This window comes from Lepisosteus platostomus, chromosome 20 (genome assembly GCF_059453375.1).
Source record: "Lepisosteus platostomus isolate fLepPlt1 chromosome 20, fLepPlt1.hap1, whole genome shotgun sequence".
Taxonomy (NCBI): Eukaryota; Metazoa; Chordata; class Actinopteri; order Semionotiformes; family Lepisosteidae; genus Lepisosteus; species Lepisosteus platostomus.
Window position 1 is genome coordinate 3,679,730 of NC_142630.1, and position 19,747 is coordinate 3,699,476.

The 19,747-nt window shown below is 39.9% G+C and overlaps 1 protein-coding gene across 6 annotated transcripts in view; it reads left to right on the forward strand.

The window, feature by feature from the left end:
* LOC148644284 (DNA topoisomerase I, mitochondrial) overlaps window positions 1-19,747 on the forward strand; it is a 69,593-nt gene that overhangs the window by 27,979 nt on the left and 21,867 nt on the right. For all 6 annotated transcript variants that reach the window (XM_088614427.1, XM_088614423.1, XM_088614422.1 and 3 more), the window contains exons 11-14: window positions 4,025-4,147; window positions 5,641-5,828; window positions 9,294-9,438; window positions 17,255-17,398. In XM_088614427.1, coding sequence (XP_088470553.1) covers window positions 4,025-4,147; window positions 5,641-5,828; window positions 9,294-9,438; window positions 17,255-17,398 — 600 coding nt within the window. The remainder of the gene's footprint in view (window positions 1-4,024; window positions 4,148-5,640; window positions 5,829-9,293; window positions 9,439-17,254; window positions 17,399-19,747) is intronic.

The following is a 19,747-nucleotide window of genomic DNA, read 5'->3' on the forward strand; positions in this document are numbered from 1 at the left end:
CGATTAATCATTTTGGATTTGTTTTCAAAGAATAACCCCTCTAAAGTACAGTTAGTGTTCTCTTGTTGCTGCTGTTCACAACCACCTAGCTGGAGTTTTCAACATTGCAAGATTATGAGAGTAACAGTCTGGGTGTTGCTTTCACTTTGTGAACAAAATAAGAGTAAGTTCTCATACAACACCCATTGCATTAAGTAAGAACAAATCAGCAGAAGTGTCTCTGTGAGTGGGAAAAATGTTTTACAAAGAGCATTGGCCTAATGTAAGTCATGACTTGAAGTAAAGTGGATACAGCAAACTTCCTTCGAGCTTTGTGGTGGTTTAATGAAAAGTCAGGAGACACTGTTGTTTAGGGTGTAGAAGATAAAGTATTTTCAAAGGGTTTCTCTTCCACTGGGTCACGAGAAAAAAAACAAACATTTAAAAGCCACACAGGTTTTAGAGCACAGCATGAATTTCAAAGCCTGACTTTCATAAGAGATGAAACGTGATAGGTTCTTTGCTCTTAAGGTTGGATGCCTTGATCTGAGGATGGCGGTTGATTTCTGCAATCCCAAGTGGCTCACTCTAGTGCCTGAACCTGAACACAGCCTCCCTCCCCCCCCAGATCTGCCTGACTGGAGGAGGGAGTCACCCAGGAAACTCTCGTCTTGGTCTAAGAGTCACAACAGCAAACTCCCCTCTCATCCCTCCCCGACTCCAAGCAGTACTCAGACTTGGAAACAGGATATGAGACCAAAGCACAGTGCCAGGATACTTCAGATTAAACATTGCATGAACACCGCCACAGATCAATACCCAATTCTGTCACAGCACGCTATCTGGGTCATGGTCCACATAAAAGGTCAGCCACTGCACTGGGATTTAACGCCTGCCAGCATAATTAGTGAAACAAGCGAGAAATGAAAGGAATAGACGTGTTCTTGCACTGATGCTGTGCCTGAAATATGATATCAGTTGCATGTTTTACAGAAAACCAATTAGGGAGGTAAAGAGCAGGACATCTTGGCTTATGTAACAGATTTGGTGTAATATCAGTGGTCAAATACAGGCAGACCCTTGCTCAGATATTTCCTCCAAGGCTTAAAATTTGTTTTTTTTTTCCTAGTTCTTCTATTGCTTTTAGAGCTTTTTTGTCCTGCATTTGTTTGAGATCATTTCTAATACTTTTTGCAGTATAAAACATCCCAATATAGAATTCATATTTTTTTATCACCTTCACTGCTGTAGACCTGTCCAAGAAGAATACAATTGTTCTGGTTAAGCCTTAAATTAATTTAACCATCTTTCTAAGCTGGACTATGAAAACTGAAGTGTGTGCACGCTCACTTCTCTCTAGTACTGACTACACGTTATACAATTATCTACAGACCTATCATACTATACACTTTGAAAAGAGCAACTATTAGTTAGTGAATGAAGCAAACCATATGGGCCACCGGAGCAACTGTGCACTACTTCAGTAATTAACTTAATTAGAAATCACACACTGTTTACCCACACCCCGGACTGATAAAGGCCAGTTCTGGAAACGATGATCGAGGATCTACAGTAACAGGAGGACATCTGGGGTGTTTGAGGTGCTACCACATGTGCTTTTTTAATGCCCATCTGTGCAAAGCTACTTTAATTAACATGCTAAATTGCTCCTGAAAGAATAAACCTTGAATGTTATTTCAGTTTCCTGGGAGCCCAGTGTAAGTAATCTTCCATTATTACTGTTCCTGACGGTTAGGGATTTCAAAACCCATTGGCACGTTGATCCCAGGACAAGTCCAAGGAGTTGCCGTCTTGAATTTTTTGTCTTCCTCTCTGTGGAATTCCAGAGGGGATTTCAATAATTAAGACCCTACACGGCGAGTAATGGACTCGGTTAAACTGTGAAAATGCTTTGGACCACTTCGTTTTTAGGAAATGAAAGACCTGCACTCCCGAAACTGGTAACACAGCAATAATGATCCACGATTCCACAGGGAATGGAAAAAGTCAAATAATTTATTTTTCATTACTTTTCTGGTAGGAGTCAAAAGGCAACTCACAGGAGTATGCCTCACACCCACGTACTGAAAGCTCATCATGAGAACTTAAAAAATGGAGTGAGATGGACTTAGACTTTTTACTTTTAAATATCAGGATAGTAACCAAGGAAAGAAAATTAATCTTCTACTTGCTGGAGCAATATGTACTGCAGAAGTATTCAAAATTATTTATGCATTTAATCTTTGTGGTTAACTGTTAACCTAATGGCCCCCCTTCATATCCATGCTAATTAATTTCACCATTGACTTTGTTTCATTTGCACACTTTAATTTGCTGAAGTGGAGTTACATCCCACATGGGAGTTTTTTCAATAATCAATCCGTGTTACTGTGTGGTAAACTCTTCATGCCCAAATAGGTGGTAGTCGTGGTTTAGTGTCATAGTGTTTGAGGGTAATCATTACTGCCCTCAGATTAGTCATTAAGATGAGATGGACAATGCACTTCCATGTCAAAGCATGAATGAATCTGTGATTGCATGATATTTTTCTCACATCAGTGTTTTACCTGTCATACTTGCTGCATCTTAACTTGTAATTCCTTTGTGGTGAGTTCAGCCCAGTTTACAGTATATCTTACACATGGGACTGTATAGATGGTTTTTAACTGAGCACCAAGCTGGGTTATACTCATTTTATGCAATGTCACATGATCTCTGAGACATCCCTGTATGATTACGAGGACCCCTTCTCAATTTGTCAGACCTCTTGTGTGGGAAAGTATAGAAACCGTGTCTGGAGATGATGGAAAAGTAAGTTTTTGCAGCAAACATGCAGGTCATTTTCTCTTCTACAGTGCATGCACAGCTAGATAAGATACGAGTTGTGCCTTCTCATTCACAGTAGTTAACCGATGAAGTTAAGCAAGACGTATCTCTTCTCACTTTGAAACCATGCTATTTCCTTAGAAAATATTCAAGAGGTGTTTTCAGATTTGTTTCTATTTCTTTTCATCCTTAATAATTCTGAACTCTTGTTCAGCAGTATCTGGCTGCAAATAAAATGCTGGGTCTTGTATTGCATTTGTGCAGTTGATGTGGTTCCATGTAGAATTGACATGGCAGAAGTATGTCTGTGATTTCTAGCATTTTCCGTTGCAGATAACATACCTGTATTTTCATTTTCAGACATTGATTATTTTTATTATTGTGAAGTTCTTTGTTACAGAATGTTGCATTTCTGAAGGTGAAGGTTTGTTCATTATGCCTCTCCACAGCATTAATAAAACTGATGGAGCTGACATCATGCACAGTAGGCTCATTCCCATTGTAGGCACAAACGTGTCTTCCCTGAAGGAGCTTGTTTGCTGTGTAAATCTTTGCAGAGTAATTTTAAACTAATGAGACATTTAAGACATCATTCCATTTTAAATTTGAGAGCAGCATGGTCCTGAGTTTTTTAAAACCCACTGTTGTGAACTATGGACAAAATCCCTTTCCCTCACTCAGTAGGTATACGTTTTGCTTCACTAACCATTTTTTTCATAGTTACTGTAAAATTGCTGTGCATTACATCAATGTAGATCAAAAGAAAAAAGCTATTTGTAGACTTGTGGTTCTGTACTTAGCAATGCAAGGTGTGCCCTCAAGAACAAAAGCTTCAAAAAGTTGCGACTTAAAACAAAGTCAGCATTTTATTAATGAATATACATAGAAAATACCTATTAAAGCTAATAAAAAATTTCTGCAAAATAAATTAAAGACCAGTCAGTGGTTGTCAGATGATTATAGTACTATAGTTTAGTCCTCATATAGTTCAATCCTTTATGAACTTTAGCCTTGGGGTAATTAATCAACCACAATGATTATAAGCTTAATCTTCAATCTTGGAATGTATACCTACTTGTATAATTAAGAAACATTCAACATATAAAGTAATAATATTCACATGCTTGGAAGTAGTCTTCAAATACTACTCTGTACAGCTTAAAGGGTTTTCTGTTTGCTGCATCAAGCAAAATGTTAGATGTCTCCTTTTCTTTTGTAGGAAATGACCTTGGAGGAGAAGATGATCATCACCGATTTGAACAAGTGTGACTTCAGTGAAATTTACAAGATGCACAAGGAGAAAGTGGAAGCGAGAAAAAATCAAGGCAAGGAAGAAAAGCAGGTGAGTAACTTTTTGCAGAGGGGGCTGAGGCTGCGAATGAGCCTCAGATGAATCTGCCTTTGCATTGAAGATTGATGCCATTTCACTCTTGCATCGTGACTGCCTACGCATGCTTTTTGAAATGGGGAATGCCTATCGAAGTTAACAGTACTAGAACCTCCTTGGAGAATCCAAGTCATCAATAATTTCATCCATCCTTTCATTTTCTAGAGTGTGGGGGAGTGGGAGTCTGCCCTGACAAGCAACGGGCACAAGGCTGGGTGCACCCTGGATGGGACCCCAGTCCATCTTAGGGATCACACACAAATGTACGCACTCACATCAGGGCCAGTCTACCCAAAATCCAGTTAAAGTACCAGTATGTCTTTGGATTGTAGCAGTAAACTAGAGCGCCTGCTGAAAACCCACGTGAACACGGGGAGAACATACAAACGCCACACAATCAGCACCCCATTTTTTTTGTGGTATATTTAACCCTGGAAGCCATCGTGAAAAATGTCAAGACTCTGGTCTCATGTAGGATTCCCTAATAATTTGGCTATTGCTTATCTGCTCTGATGTTGATGCGTATCCATTGGCTGCCCAGAATGTAAATGTCAAAATGCAAATGTCAATTAGGGATTAATGGATGTACAGTGTAGTATGTTACAGCTCTGTAGTCTACTGCTCAAGTAGGCAATGTCAGGGGAGACGTGAGAGATGGACTGTTGCCTCAGTTGGCACCCATCTCCTGTCCATACTCATGAATTGAAACTAATGGATTCATACTGTATGTTATAATGGCATGCATCTTATTAATGGTGAATAGAAAATAACTGTGCCAATTTACTGCTGGAATACCTGGAATAAAAGGAAACTCGGCAGTACATGCACAACATATTAAAATGTTGGAGCGTTATGTCCTTCAGCAAGGGTCAAAGAGTTTGTGGAATTTTTTTCTTGCCTGTATTTTTTGCTGTTTTAAGTTTGAACTAGGAAGAGAGCATAAGGATTTTCCCTGAATTGTCACATGCATCACTGTGCCTCATAGTTTGTTGAAGTAGTCATAATGTGAGAATTTTTAATAGAAAAAAAGTCAAATAATGTATCGAGCAGCAAACTGTTGGTATGACCTGAGAACAGAGTGTGGTTAAAAAGATGGTGCTTATCACATAATGGAATTAGAGGTTGCCTGAAAGGCAGGTCGTCGTGTGTGCCTACTGACTATTAGCTCACACTGAAGAAAAGGGGTAAGTAGCTCGTTTTCTTTTCCAATGTGTCGAAAGTAATCTGAAGCCATCTTTCCCTGCCTCAGGCTGCTCCCTTAGCTCTTAAAATAGAACTGAGAATCGTACTAGATTTCCAGAAGTTGTGGAGCCTTTACCGTATACCTTATAAGTGTATTGCAAGAGTCTGGTCGTTAACATGAAGGCAGTGTTTATTCATAAAGAGAGAATGGTTAACGATCTGTATGTTATAGCCAATTCACACACTTGTTTGGATGCTCCTGCTAGAAAACCAAAGACGCCAATCAGAAACTGTTGGAAGAGTATGGCTATTGCACTTTGGATCACCATCGGGAAAGAATTGGGAACTTCAAAATTGAACCCCCGGGGCTTTTCAGAGGAAGGGGAGACCATCCAAAGCAGGGAATGCTGAAGAAGAGAATCCAGCCAGAGGATGTCATCATCAACTGCAGCAAGTAGGAGACAATCTCACTCCTTTCAGAAGCCACTGTTTCCTGGGAACATGATATGCTTTAAATTGTGAACAATACTGCTGCCAGTTTTAATGGGGACACAGAGATAAGAACCCATTACCTCTACACTAGCATTGCTACACTGGCCTCATGTCTGGCTTAGGATTGATTTTAGTATGTGAATTTGATTTATTACACAATATGTGTAATTTACAGGTAATCTAGACATCTTCCAGCTATTTTCAACATTTTCTCAGGAACCAGTCTACTCTGATAGTCTTGAGTGTATGTCTTAGAATATTTACAATTAAGAGCTGTTTACTGACATCATATTTGTGCATTTCCTACGTGATGAAATTGGCTTCAGTCACAAACCTCACATCTTGTTGCTATTCTGTAAGCATGCTTACTTAGTTTTACACATTGTCTTTGGGTGTTTTGATTTTGTGCTTTTATTTTTAACATTGCATTAGTACATGTACTGCTATGATGTAATTCTACACTTTGTGTTGCTGTTTCTCATACACTACATGTATAATTGAAGTACTTTGGCTATAAACTACTTCCTAGAAAAGGAGACATTGCTCATACAAGACATCTTCTGTAATATACTTTTAAAATAATACAATCTTTTCACTCTGATGAAAACACAGGATTGCAGAACACTGGATTGCTTTCTGTTTCATGTATACAAAAATGAGTACAAGACAGATCTTTTGGCTTAACAGCATCTAATCTGTGGAACAATTGGACTCACATTTTTATAACATTGCTTCTGCACTTGGTAACTGCCAGGAATTCATTTTTTAAATATGGTTCTCAATTTTAGTATATATATTTTTCTTTCTGTGTACATATTAGAGTTACATTACATTTTCACAGTTTTATTTTTGTCTTATTGCTCAATTCTTAAAAGTCTCACAGTTTTTAGCTGTGAAAAGCTCTTGAAAATGATGTCTTATAGAAAGGTGCTATATGGAAAATCAGACTGATCGATTGAAGGTTACCGGTAGGGTTGTGCAAACTGGCCTCAGTTCCATCTATGCGTTCTATGGTAGTCATTAAATGAAGCTAGGGGAGTCTTGTAGCTCTTCTCCTCTGAGGAAATCTGCTTGAATCTGAACAGATTGACTCTCTGTGGCAGCCCAAGGCTTCCCGTGTTTTCCCCAAAAGAGTCTCTGCTTTGAGGTTTGTGTCACTGTCGATCCACTTCAACATGTGGATTTTAAAGGGTTCAGACAACCTGAAATATAGCTGGAGCACTCCATTAAATCTCAACCTTTGTGCTTAAATTTAAGACATTTTTTTCTTTCGCTGCCGAGACCTATTAGCAGCAAAAATTATAAACAGGTGCTTTGTAATTGAGGGGCTGAAATGCTGTGTATTCATCATCCCTGATACCTCTCTCAGATGGCTTGCCTTGAATGGTGCAGTAATTGGTTCACTGCCATTATGAAAGCCATTGATTGCAGTGGTAGCTAGGGCTTTTTGGGTTTTCTCTTAATAATGCATTTTGCTGCTTTTCTGTATATTAGTATTCTAAAACTCACTTTCAACAGAGGCTGTGATATTTTTGGAGTTCTCAGTATTTTAATTGGTCTAATTTTTGAAGTGGGCAAGATGTAATGCTTCTCTCCAGTGTGTTGCAAATACTTCTGGGTTCAGATGTGTTTTAAATTCAACATATCATGAAATTCTTAAATATATTCTAATGAGTACATGATTGTCAGCTTGTCCTAAAGGAACTAAGATAAGATCACTTTATTAGCCACATACAATTTCTTGCATTAGGATTTGTCTTTTCGCATACCCCAGCTTGCTCTCCATGAGACACACAAGCACACAGATAGGGAGAGAGAAGCTGGGGGTCAGAGCGCAGGGTCAGCCATTTATACTGCGCCCCTGGAGCAGTTGGGGTTAAGGGCCTTGCACAGGGGATTTGAACTGGCAACCTTCCAGCCACAGGAGCAGATCCTTAGCCACAGAGCCACCGCTCCGCCCCAACTCTACCGCCCTCTAACTATAGTGTTAGAGGGAGCCTGCATTTCACTCTCATTCTAAATCCTACTTCTAATTTCTACTCCCTAATTACTTAGACCATGATGCTTTGAATTGAACTTTTTTATTGATTTTCAATGTATTTCTGAGTCCACAAAACACCCAGCTATGGTTACAGTATATTGTTTCCAAAAGCTTTAGCAACCAAGACTCCATTGCTTCCATTTTGTTTCTTTCTACACAATTTACCAGTGACCAGTGGATATCCACACTTCGTATCAGACACTCCCCTAGAGTCCAGCTGTTTACAGAATGAATCCTTGAAGTTGGTACATTTTTTATGCTAATTACAAATCCAATCCAGTTTCTTAGACCTGAAGTTTTTTTAGTGAGACGTCTTACAAAGTACCTTTAGATCAGCGCACTGCAGTTGGAATAAAACAAACCACTACTGAAATAAAGAACAGAAGAACATACCACTGGAAATGATTGCAGCTAAAGAACACTTAGCTTATATGACCATATCCTAATCATGTGACTTTCTTTTTTATTAAGAGCAACAATGGAATGTTCTTCTGAAGGACGAATACATGACTTGTCCTCTCTAAATTTTAAATTTCAAATTTAAATGTTGGAGTCATGCACTCTGTTCACTGATGTCATAGAAATAAGGGTACACTTTGCCCCTCTGGGCCCATACAGACTTGTTCAGATGGCACAGGGTGGGCTGATTCATCTCTCTGCCTTGCAGCCTAATAGTGTTCTTGCGAGCACTGAACTCCTGCAACGAGTGGTGATCGGATCACATGCTCCTTTTATTAGGTTTTTGCTTAAACCCATACTCTAGTGATGCACTGGATTTGACTTAATTGTGCACATGCTGCATTAGACCCACCTTACAGTTTAATTCTACTTATTACAATGTTATTAATTATCTTATACTATTAATTACTATTATTATTACTATAACTTTTACTTTTACTTTTACTTTTAGTGATCTGAGACTATAGAAAATATTATGTCATTGTATTTTTAACTTCATTTTCAAAGCTTCAGCTAAATAATAGCCAAGGATTTCTAGATCACAACTAACCTGCTGAGTCTTACAGTTCAGCTGGTGGGCATCGACTACAGTGAGAGATATATATATATACTGTGTGAGTAATGAACATGCACTAATGAAATCTAAATACTCCAAGGTGCTAAAACATAATACAATAGCTGTGCAAAGGTCAGGAGCCTACAGTGGCTGGAAGTAATTCTGCATGACAGCTGACAGATGCTAACCCGTCCATGCTTAGAAGCAAACCTCTTACTAATCACTTAAGGGTCTCGGAAGAGGAAATGGACTAAAAGAGTTTTGTTAGCACAGTAAGAAACTGTTCTCAAGCTGTGTTCTCCTCACAGCTATTAATTGAAGGGCGGGTGAAGTCAGTGTTTCTGTTCCTTGTCCATATTTGCTCCTGGCAGGGACTCGAAGATCCCCCAGCCTCCCCTGGGCCACCAGTGGAAGGAAGTGCGCTGTGACAACACTGTGACATGGCTGGCCAGCTGGACGGAGAACGTGCAGGGGTTGTGCAAGTACGTCATGCTCAACGCTAACTCCAAGCTCAAGGTAAGTGGAGAAGTTCTGCAAACTGAGGGGGGAGGGGGGGTAACTATGGGGGTGGTCACATTGCATGGTCTGCCAGGGTGGGAGCTGGAATACAAGGCTTGTTGTTGGAAATTCTCTTGTGGCGTTCAATAGCAAACCTGTTGGAGTTTTGATGGTATGGTCCAGGGGGCTTCCACCAGGACTACAAAGAAACTTAAGGCAAACTGTAATCTACATGTGTCAGGACAAGCCATCACAGCAGGCCACAATGAAACCCAGATGGGCCACTATAGTTTTCTTGCAGAGGCAGAACCCTGGTAACCTGGGTTCCTTTCTTGTGAAATCCATCCATCTGTCTGAAAATTACCCATAGCATCTGTGAGGAAACACTCGGTTTCAACCCGCTTATTACTGTTCTGAATGTGTTAACAAAGGCTCAGATGTCTTTTCAAATCTTCAGACCTGCTTTATTAACCACCATCTCCCTATACTCCTTTGGCATCACTTATTCTTTGTGTTTGTTTTTATGTTAAGAAATTATTTAAATAGTTTTCATTTAGCTCTTATGTTATTTAGATAGCATTTAGAATTCGGTCTTTGGGTTTCCTCTTTCCTCATCAATATGAGAAGAGAAAAATGCAAGAACAAGCTTGCAGAACTAAATATTGGTTAAGATGCAAATTGCAGCACTAAAATTTAATGGTGAAGCTTTTGACAGTCGAACCCTGGTGGACCCATCTAAAGACGTTTCGTGATCATTTTCATTTCTTGGAATTCCAGGATTAATAGCGTTAACCTTAATGGCTCAACATCAGCACCACAGTTTAGGAAAATGAAAAACTTGGTATCCGTCTCAGGATTCGACTTTAAAATATTAACAAAACATTTTAAGAATCCCCTTTATCTCATTATGAATTTTCGGCCATATTCAGCTTTTGCCTTAAGTTTGTGTCTCGAGTAAAAGCAGATGTGTGTGCCCCATGAAGGAGTGGCATTGTGTCCAGGGTGTATTCTACCTTGTGTCTGTGCTTGCAAGGATCGTCTCTGGTTCCCCGTGATCATGTATGGGGTATAGCTGCTAGAAAGTGGAGAGATTATAAACTGTATATTAGCACTTGGTAAAAGGCAGGATATGCAGATGATCTTCTTAGAAGTGGAGATGCCTAAATGGACTAGTTTCCATAACTGCATGCCAGGACATGGGTTTAAACAACTGATCTGGTGGCCCAGCCTAGTAAGCTGACTGCAGGTTTGAATCCAGGCAATGTCATCACTAGCAGCTCCGACCAGGATTCCCCCAGAGGTGGCACACAGCTGATTAGATGCTGTTAGAGGTCCCCTGGCTCAGAATCAGCTGGGTTCTTCTTCTGTATCAGCAGAAAGCCCTGGGGCTTGCCTGCAGATTTCTCAGTGGAAACATCCTCCCTCAGCTGTCTGTGCTGTTGTTCGTAGTGTGAAAAGAAATGCATGGCCTGGCTGTGCTTTGTAGTAGCGCTTGTGTAGAGTGTTTAAGTCTCTCCGGAGCCACTAAAAGGGGCTTCTGTGGCGAGTTTGAATACCTTCATAGTTAGCACAATGTTGAAGAATTGAAAAAAAATGAGCTAGTTCCTATTAGTTCTTTAGATGGAATCATGTCCTCCTCTAGTGTCACATTTTATCGAACACAATACCCTTTTTTCGTCCAGCAGTGACCTTAAGTGACTGACGTGCTGTAGGTCTGTAAGTCTGATATTCAAGTGCCAGGTGAAGCTGTGAAGTCATATTTCCTCAAACTGCCTCCCATTGCTGCCACACACCAGTCATGCTGTGTAATGAATGGCCTGTCCTTCTTAACTGGCACAGCAGAGCTCATATCGCAGGACTGTATAAGGGGTTTGTGTCACTTTATAATGGTTAACTCTACCGTGTGAACAGCTTGATATTCATTGACCTTTCATTTACGTGAAAAGAGAAGAGTAGAGAAGTGAAAGACACCCAATTCACGGCTAGGTTGTACTGGGCTGAATGTCAAAGATGGCTGTAACACTTGTCTAACTCAGGGGCTCTTATTTTAATCTGTTTACATACACCGCTAAAATTAGGCTTCTGTTCCCTGTCAGATTTACTTCAGCAAGGACGTTCGTTTAGGTAAGGAACACAGTGCTGTGAATATTAAATCGAGAAATGCTTAGTGCCACTGGCTCTCAAATGCTCCCCCCCCCCCCCAAATACCTTCAATGCAATAGTCAGTCTAAAGGTCACACAGACCTGGAAATGAAATAACCTGCAGGAATGCGTTTCATTAATCTTACTGCACAATGAAATGTGAATTCTAACGCAAGTCTAATCTCGTTTTTTTTTTTCCTTAAGTACAAAGTAATTGGAAGCAAAAGCCATTGTTCTCAAAAGCCATAACTTATGTGCAGTGCAGTGGCTGGGTGGCCAAGGCAATTAAGGTGATGCACCAGAGATTTCAGTGTAGGTTACAGCAGCGGCCTGTCCCTCACTGACATCCGCACAAGCGCTGGGGAAATTCCTTTGATTACAGTTTCACGGGAAACTGAGGGCGAGCTGGCCGCCTAATCCCAGCTCTGTCCCAGCAGTGTTTTGCCTGCTGTGAGCCACCGCTTTAGAAATTCCAGTCACAGTCAGCTGGTGATATGACCCAAGTTTCTACTCGCAACATCTGGATCACAGAATTCAAATTGTGACCAAAACGGTTAAGTCAGTTTATCAACTTAGGAGCCACCAGCTCTGTCATATAGTACATCTTGGGGATGTTCTGAAGTGGGAGCTGAATTTTGTTGAAGATGCATAAACATCATAGGCAGAAAATGCTGACACTTTCTGGCTGCATGCAAATGTCTGCAGGCAAATATTAGACTATTCTTGGGAGAGGTGTAGGCCCAGCTTTTAGTAACCAATTTATTGACTAATAATGTAAAGTATTTTAGTAATGTAGCTAAATAACCGGTTATACCAAAGATGTACACACCTTCCTCCTTATCTGCAGTTTCACATATTCTTTGTGCCAATCCAAGACTGGCATGAGAGGCACCAAAGACTGATTTGATATTGTAAGTAAAACTGCTTTCCTGCTGCATTGTTTGGTAATAGATTTGTGAAAGTCTCTGGGCATTCTTCTGATTTTTACTGTTGCAGAACATTTTCATTTTTTAATGCCTTCAGCCCAGTTGAACACAGCTGCGTCTTGGCCAGACTTGAAATGCTTTAAATTTTACTGAAATAAGACAGTGGCCTGTGATGCATCTTTTAATAGGCTTTTGTAATGAAAAATGAATGGTGATTCTCTGACCATTTGCCTCTAATAATCTCATTTTTTAAAAGCAAGCTGTTATGTGCAATGTCTGTCTTGCTTTAAGATTTCTTTTCTTAAACTTTGCTAGAAGAAAGTTGTACTTTTAAAGAGATTCAGAACAGGTGTCTCTCCTGGGTTCTGAGGTATTGCAGAAGAGTCAAGAGGCTTTAGGAATTTAATTTACCTGCTTGATTAAAATGTGGACCTATATACTACACCTTTTGATTCCAATCATGTGAAGCATTAGGACATGGATGTGCTTTCATCTTCTCCCTTCCATCTCCATATTCCCTTACCTTCTTTTTCCTTTGTTGTAAATTTATTAATTTGAAAACTGAAAAATGTTCGTAAGGTTTTTAGTCATTATTCCCTGTCAGTGATGCACTCAATCTGTACGGTTGTTGGTACACAAAGGCAAAGCTATTAAGTGCTTGAGTCTCAATTTTAAAGATGTGAATAGGGAACAGCTGTGTGCCTTGCGAGTATTGCAATTTTGCAGGCCTCTTTTTGCTTTGAAATTTTCTTTCTTGCTAGCTCTCTCTCTTCTCCTTCTCCCTCTTTTACTGTTTTCTTTCTCAGAATGTTGGTCTTGACCTTTTGGAGTTACGGTCATTGTTGATTGTTAATGAAATGTGACAGTATTAGTGTCCTATCTGAGCACCTTTCACCATGCTTGCTACTGCTGAGACAATTTAACAACCCCATAATTGTTACAGTGTGGAAATCAATGCCAACTGTGATTGACTTTGAGGGGAACAAAAAGATTAAATTAAAATGCTTTCTTTTCTTTGTCAAAGATTAATCAAGAAACGTGTTCTTTCCCTGGTTAACATCAGTGAGGTGGCAGTGCATGATCTTTTGAGAGTTGTCAGTATTCCTTTCAGCTATTACAAATGTTTCAGTTCATGAAAAAATATTTTTCTTTTCCACGAATGGTTTAAATGGAATTGTAATGCTTTAGATTCCAGTGGGATTCTTTGAACGTGTGCTATGGCCCAATTTACCTCTGCTCTTTCTTCCATTTTTTTTTTTGCTGTTTTAAATGTCGGACCACTAGAACATGTTCTTCTTAAATCACTTGGAGACGGCTTTTATCAGGAAAGTGAACTGGACAGCCTGACAACGTTCATTTTTTTTTCTTCACTTGTGCTTTTGTTGTTCTCATTCCTTCATTATGATCCTGACGCGCGATTGTTACTGTAGGTGACTCAAGTCTTAGTTATCCGCTTCCACTTGTTAAATTAAATTGTGTGTGCTTTTTCTTAACTTTCTTAACTTTCTTAACTCCAGCCAGCCAGTCTTAAAAACGTTAATCTCTGCTGTGAACCCTACTGCTGTATCCTTGAGCCACGAACTTTCAGCTTTCTAATTCTCCTGCGCCAACGTGTGTCTCCATTTCTCAACTGTGGGCTGCCGGCCCCACAGGCAGAGCAGGGGGAATGGGCTGGAGGTAATGGTCTCCAAGCTCCTCATCACCCCCGGCACACCTGGCTCCCTGCCACCTGTTCTCCTTCCACACCAAGCCATCAGCCTCTCGAGGAAGTGCATTATTAACAGTTAATTATATCAGCCCATGCTCTGTGTTGGTTCAAGTTCCCCGCAAGGTAGTCTCGGTCTGCGTGCAAGACGTAATACAGGAGTAACGGGCCGTGTAAGAACGGGCCCCACGATGACAGAGCAACAGATCCTCCTCCGTCTGGCTTTGAAGGTTACTGTATGTTATTCCACCGGTTAGCAATGACATTCCTTTCTCACAAGGGAGCTTAACAAGAGTCACACTAATGGAAGAGCCCCGGGCAAGATTAGACTAAAAGCAATGACGGTGATTTGTATTTTCTGTTAGAGAAAAAAAAAATTATGACCATCTTTTAAATGTTCTTCATTTCCTAAGCTTTTCAATTTGTGGGCTCCTGATAGGAGATTTCGCAATCAAACCTTTTTGTTAATATCACAATGTTTCTGTGGTGGTATAATGTAAAAGAACATCACAGTATGTTATCTTTGTAGTGGATGATACTGTATAACCTACACAACAAGTTCAGGTGCTAGAGCCAGAGTTTGGACATGTCAAATGAGCCACACAGCTGGGGTTCAGCCAGTGTTGAATAACAGTTCCCTCTTGAGCTGGTTTTCCTCACAATACCACAGCTTTCTCAGACATTGAGAGGCAGCCAACAAAGCCAGGTGGAACTAGACTGGTAACCAGTGGGTTATACTGTACCTAATTTGGCATTATTGTTCCACAGGCTCATTCGGTGAGCAGAGATTCCGTTTCTGCAGTAACCTTTTCTAGTTTTTCACTCTTCTATTCTTCTGTCAAAGCTTTGGGACATTTGGCTCATTTTTGCATCAAAAAGATGGAAAATTACTAAGAGGATACAAATATTTTGATTTTTAATGGCACTACTGGTGTAACATAGACTGGTATCATTAGCCAGATGAAGCACCTGGACATGTACTGTACTGTTCCTTCTACCTTTTTAAAAGTAATTTCTCAGGTCTTCTCCATGATATGACTGTTGTCACTGTTCTCCAAGAGGGAAAAAAACTAGCCTCTTCCCTTTTATGTAGATATGTATTATTCATTTTTACAAAAGACTATACTAAAATGCCTCGAAAGCTTGAAGATTCCTCAGAAGTGCTCAGTGGTTTTCCTGTTTGAAGGAGTAAAACACTGTGGATAAGTGTTTGCCTGGGACTAATCCCATTGATCTAACCAATTGCTGATCATATATTTACCCCACTCTGATATACACATGCTGTTTGCTATCTCATCAAACAATGTTCAGAGTATGTACTGTAGATGTCAACCCCTTTGTCAGATGTTCGCTAGGTCACGACAGAGCATTTCAGGGGACTTCCTCTTTGCTGAATGTCCAGAAGTGATTACGTTGCACTGGAGAAAATGAGATGACAAAAGCTTTCGATATCAAAATGTGTAGAACTAGAGGCCTCCCGACATTCTCTGCCAGTCTTGACTTAGATGAAATGTAAACAAAATGGGTCCAGACATTTTTTTTTTCCAGTCTGCCTCAAACAGTTCCTCTTTCCTCTGGCGGTGGGTGTAGCACATATTGACCACCCTTGGGCCTCTACCACACTTTGCTGTGTTACATCCTCAAATTGCAGCACGTTTCGACAATTGTTTTTGTACTAAAAACATTTTGATGGGGGGTATAATGGAGCGTAATCATTACTGTAAAAGAACATTTTATGAAAAATAAAAACTGAAAAATCCAGCTTGGATAAGTGGTCACCCCCCTGAGACCTTAAGCTTTTATTTTTATGTAGTTACTCCCTCTTTTGCAGCAATTACAGCCTCAAGTCTTTTGCAGTGTGTTGTAACCTGCTTTTCACATCTTGTGTGTTTTTCGCCCTCTCTTCCTTGCAAATCGCTCCAGCTGTTGCAGGGCTGTGGAGGTGCACAGCAGCCTTCAGTTCCTGGCACAGATTCTCTATGGGATTTGTCCGCACGGACTGGGCCCCTCAAGGAATCTCACCTTCTTCTTTTTAAGCCACTCAAGGGTGGTTTTGGCTTTGTGTTTGGGGTCACTGTGCTGTCAAGATGTGAATCTTTTGCAGACTGTTCCAGGTATTGCTCCAGGATCTGCCTATATTTTGCTCCATCCATTCTGCCCTCTGTTTTGACAAGCCTACTTGTCCCTCTGGATGAAAAGCCACTCCACAACATTATGCTGTCACTGCACGGCTTCAATGTGGGGATGATGGTTTGTGAGTGACGAGCTTCTTTTGCGAGATACAATATAACGCTTAGCAAAGCCAGCTAAACTCTGTCTCGTCAGACAACAAAACTTTTATCCTCACTGTTTCACGGGCTCTTATTTTTAATTGTTTTAGCTCCAAACTTCTAAACATTGATATTGTAGAAGATGTTGTACTGATAAAAAGAGAAAAAAATGTAAGTCTATCACATTTTCTGGTAGTAATGTGGGAAAATGGGTCAGTACTTTCTACACCTACTGTACTGTAGGTCTGGAGTAGCTGGTGGTTTCTGTATCCAAGGCTGGGTGTAAGAGTGTTTGACCATGGTTGTGTTTGATTTGTAAATCATCGGGTATTGTGTGTGGGTTAAATATTCATTAAATTTTTGATTAATTAAAATTCCAAGGTGCTAACACTATTATTTCAGACCATTTTTACAGATCAGCACTCCGTGAAATGCATAAACACGTAATATTAAGTCTGTATAAACTAACTGAGCCCATCTGCCAAGACAGAAGAGGGCAAACAGCATTGCTCTCTTCCGTTCTGGAAGTTTAAAAAAAACATACATACCCAGGATATGTAGGAGCTGTTTTTTGTTAAACTAGCCATCTGCTGAGCGTTGTGAATTATGGAATATTCCTCTGGAATTCTTGTTCTGCCTGTTTTCAAGTAGTTTTTGTTGTCTTTAAGGCTGGAAAGGCTGTGATACAGGGTTATGATTTTCTCGTGTGTCCTCAGTATTGAAAACCTCGGACACTGGTGATATTACCTAGGAGATGACCTTTCCTAACTAGAGGTTTCTTTCTCTGAAAGGGAGAAAAGGACTGGGAAAAGTATGAAATTGCTCGAAAGCTGAAGAGCTGCGTCGAAACCATACGGACACAGTACCAGGCAGACTTGAAATCCAAACAGATGGGCATCCGACAAAGAGCTGTGGCACTTTACTTCATAGACAAGGTAAGAGGTCCAGAATCCTTCGTGATCATAGAGCTAGTATTTTTAAAAAACTAGGTCATAGAATCCTAAATACAGACCAACATTTGACTATCCCATTTTGACAGCCAGATGTCTTCAGCTTTAAATTTGAAATATAGTCAAACTTTGGTAGCAATGCTGAATTTTGTGCAGAAGTCTTGCTCATGAATGGAGAGTAGCCATGTTTTACACATAATCAACCCTTTTCCAATTTCAGTGAAGTTTGTGGTTTGTACCTTTTTACAGCTGAGAGGGAGTCCTGCTTTGTTTGATTTTTAAAATCTGATTAATATCATCTTATAAAAAAAAAAGTTTGCTTCCAAATAAGACCATTCTGGAAACCTCAGTCTGTGCAGCAGAGGTGATAACTTCCTGTGGCATTTTGCTGTTATTAAGCCTGGGGAAGTCTTTTCAGAAGGGCTTTTTTGTGAGAAGCAGTTGGTAGCATGTCAGATTAAACCCTACATGTTAACAATGTAAGAGAATCATGAACAGCATATGTAGTCTTAAGTCAAGGTCTTTTTTTCACAGGATGCATCAGGAACGATTTCCTTTGTGCATCAGTGTGGTCTGTATTGAATAAGCCTAAACAATAGAGCACAATATAGTGGATTCACTTTATTCATATTTCAATGTTAAGGACAAAAAAATCAGCTGGATCATTCTGTATATGCTGGGACCAGAGGTGTAATGCTAAATATTCACTTTTTCAGCATTTACTTTGCACTTTAATGTTGAAACCACAAATTGGGGCATGGGGCTCCATAGAATATTGTGACCTGGCTGTCTGAGTAGGCTTATCTGCACTGTAAGTAAGTCTTTCTCCAAAGTATTCTCCAAAGTTTGCTTAAGTTAGGTTCAGAACGTCTTGAGCCCGTCTGACACCAAGGAACACTCATCGAGCAAGAAATGACAATTCAGGAAAATGCAGATAAACTATATACCTGAAGGCAACAGATGTCTCAGACACAGACCTTTCCAAATTCATTATAGCACGATTTTCAGGAAGAAGCTTCTTCACTGCCATATCTTGCTGTCAGTCCCCCTGTCTTCCAAGGCTTACCTGCCTGTTGTGGGAGCAAGAAGCTGCAGCTGTCAGCCAGCTTTCTGATAATTCTAAAACTCCAGGATAATGTAACAGGACGAAGAAGGTCTCTAAAGTTACAATCGCCTGCCGTGAGAGACCTATGTTTACCACATCGTGAGGATAGTGAATTTTGTGTTTCATTACCTAGAAGCTGATTGATTTTTAAATCGGCTGCACCTTTGGAGCTAAAGATAAGGCTTGTCACTATTGATGGGTATGGGTACTAGGAAAGCACTGAGGAAACTGAAACAGTAACTTTCTACCTGCTGTTAGAAAATGCTCAAAAATAAACTTCAAGACATTTCTGAAAGATATCAGATTTTTTCTTTTGCCACCCTCTTGCAAAAAAAAAGTCATTTGAATTAGAGAATTACTAAATAATTCTAAAGTCTTACTTTTCTGTTGCTTTCCATCTTTAGATATCAGTATCATGGCTTCTTTTGCAGATGTACTGTAATACTTTTTTGAGGAGCTGATGTGAATCAGTGCAGTCAAAGTACTGTTCTGGCACAGAAACCTATCATTCTTTGTGAAAGGTTCATCCTGAGTGGTTCGTGTACTACAATGAAGAGTTTGTAGTTATCTCAGAGGTGTACTGTCTTCTTTTACTTCATATCTTTAGTCCTAGAACTTTATCTATGACTTCCAAAGCCCCCATTAGAACTGAATTGGACTGCTATATCTGGAAAAAGATGTGATAGACAGTCCTGTATTTTTCCCTGTCTGTAAAACCTGAGATAAAACTCCTCTTGCCTACTTCAACCTCTGCACTTGTATCTGAAGATGATGCCATTTCAACCAAATTACTCCCATCGAGAGAATGAAATATCCTGCTTTATAGGGTAGATTGGTCTTTGTGCATATCCCCCAGGAATAGAAGTTAGACTTTCTTGAGTGCATTCTTTAGCTTGTTAGGTTAGATGAAGTATTCCACTCTTTGTCTAGAGAACTTCTCAGGAGAAAAGTTTTCTGAATGTTTTTAAGTGGGGGATTTTTTAAAATTAATTCATCACAATGCCTTTATACTTTATTTTTTAAGTATGCGGCAGTAATAGAAATCTGATTAGGTCTTGCAAAGACCTGTTTGCCTGTCTGCCACATGCTGTAAATAGACACATGGCGTCTTGTTTGTGGTTAACACCAGAGACTGGGGTAATGCCTTTGTGAGTCAAGTGATCCCATAACTTATAATTAAAGCTACAAATGCAATATTGAGAGTGGCTTTACTGTTAGCAAATATTAAT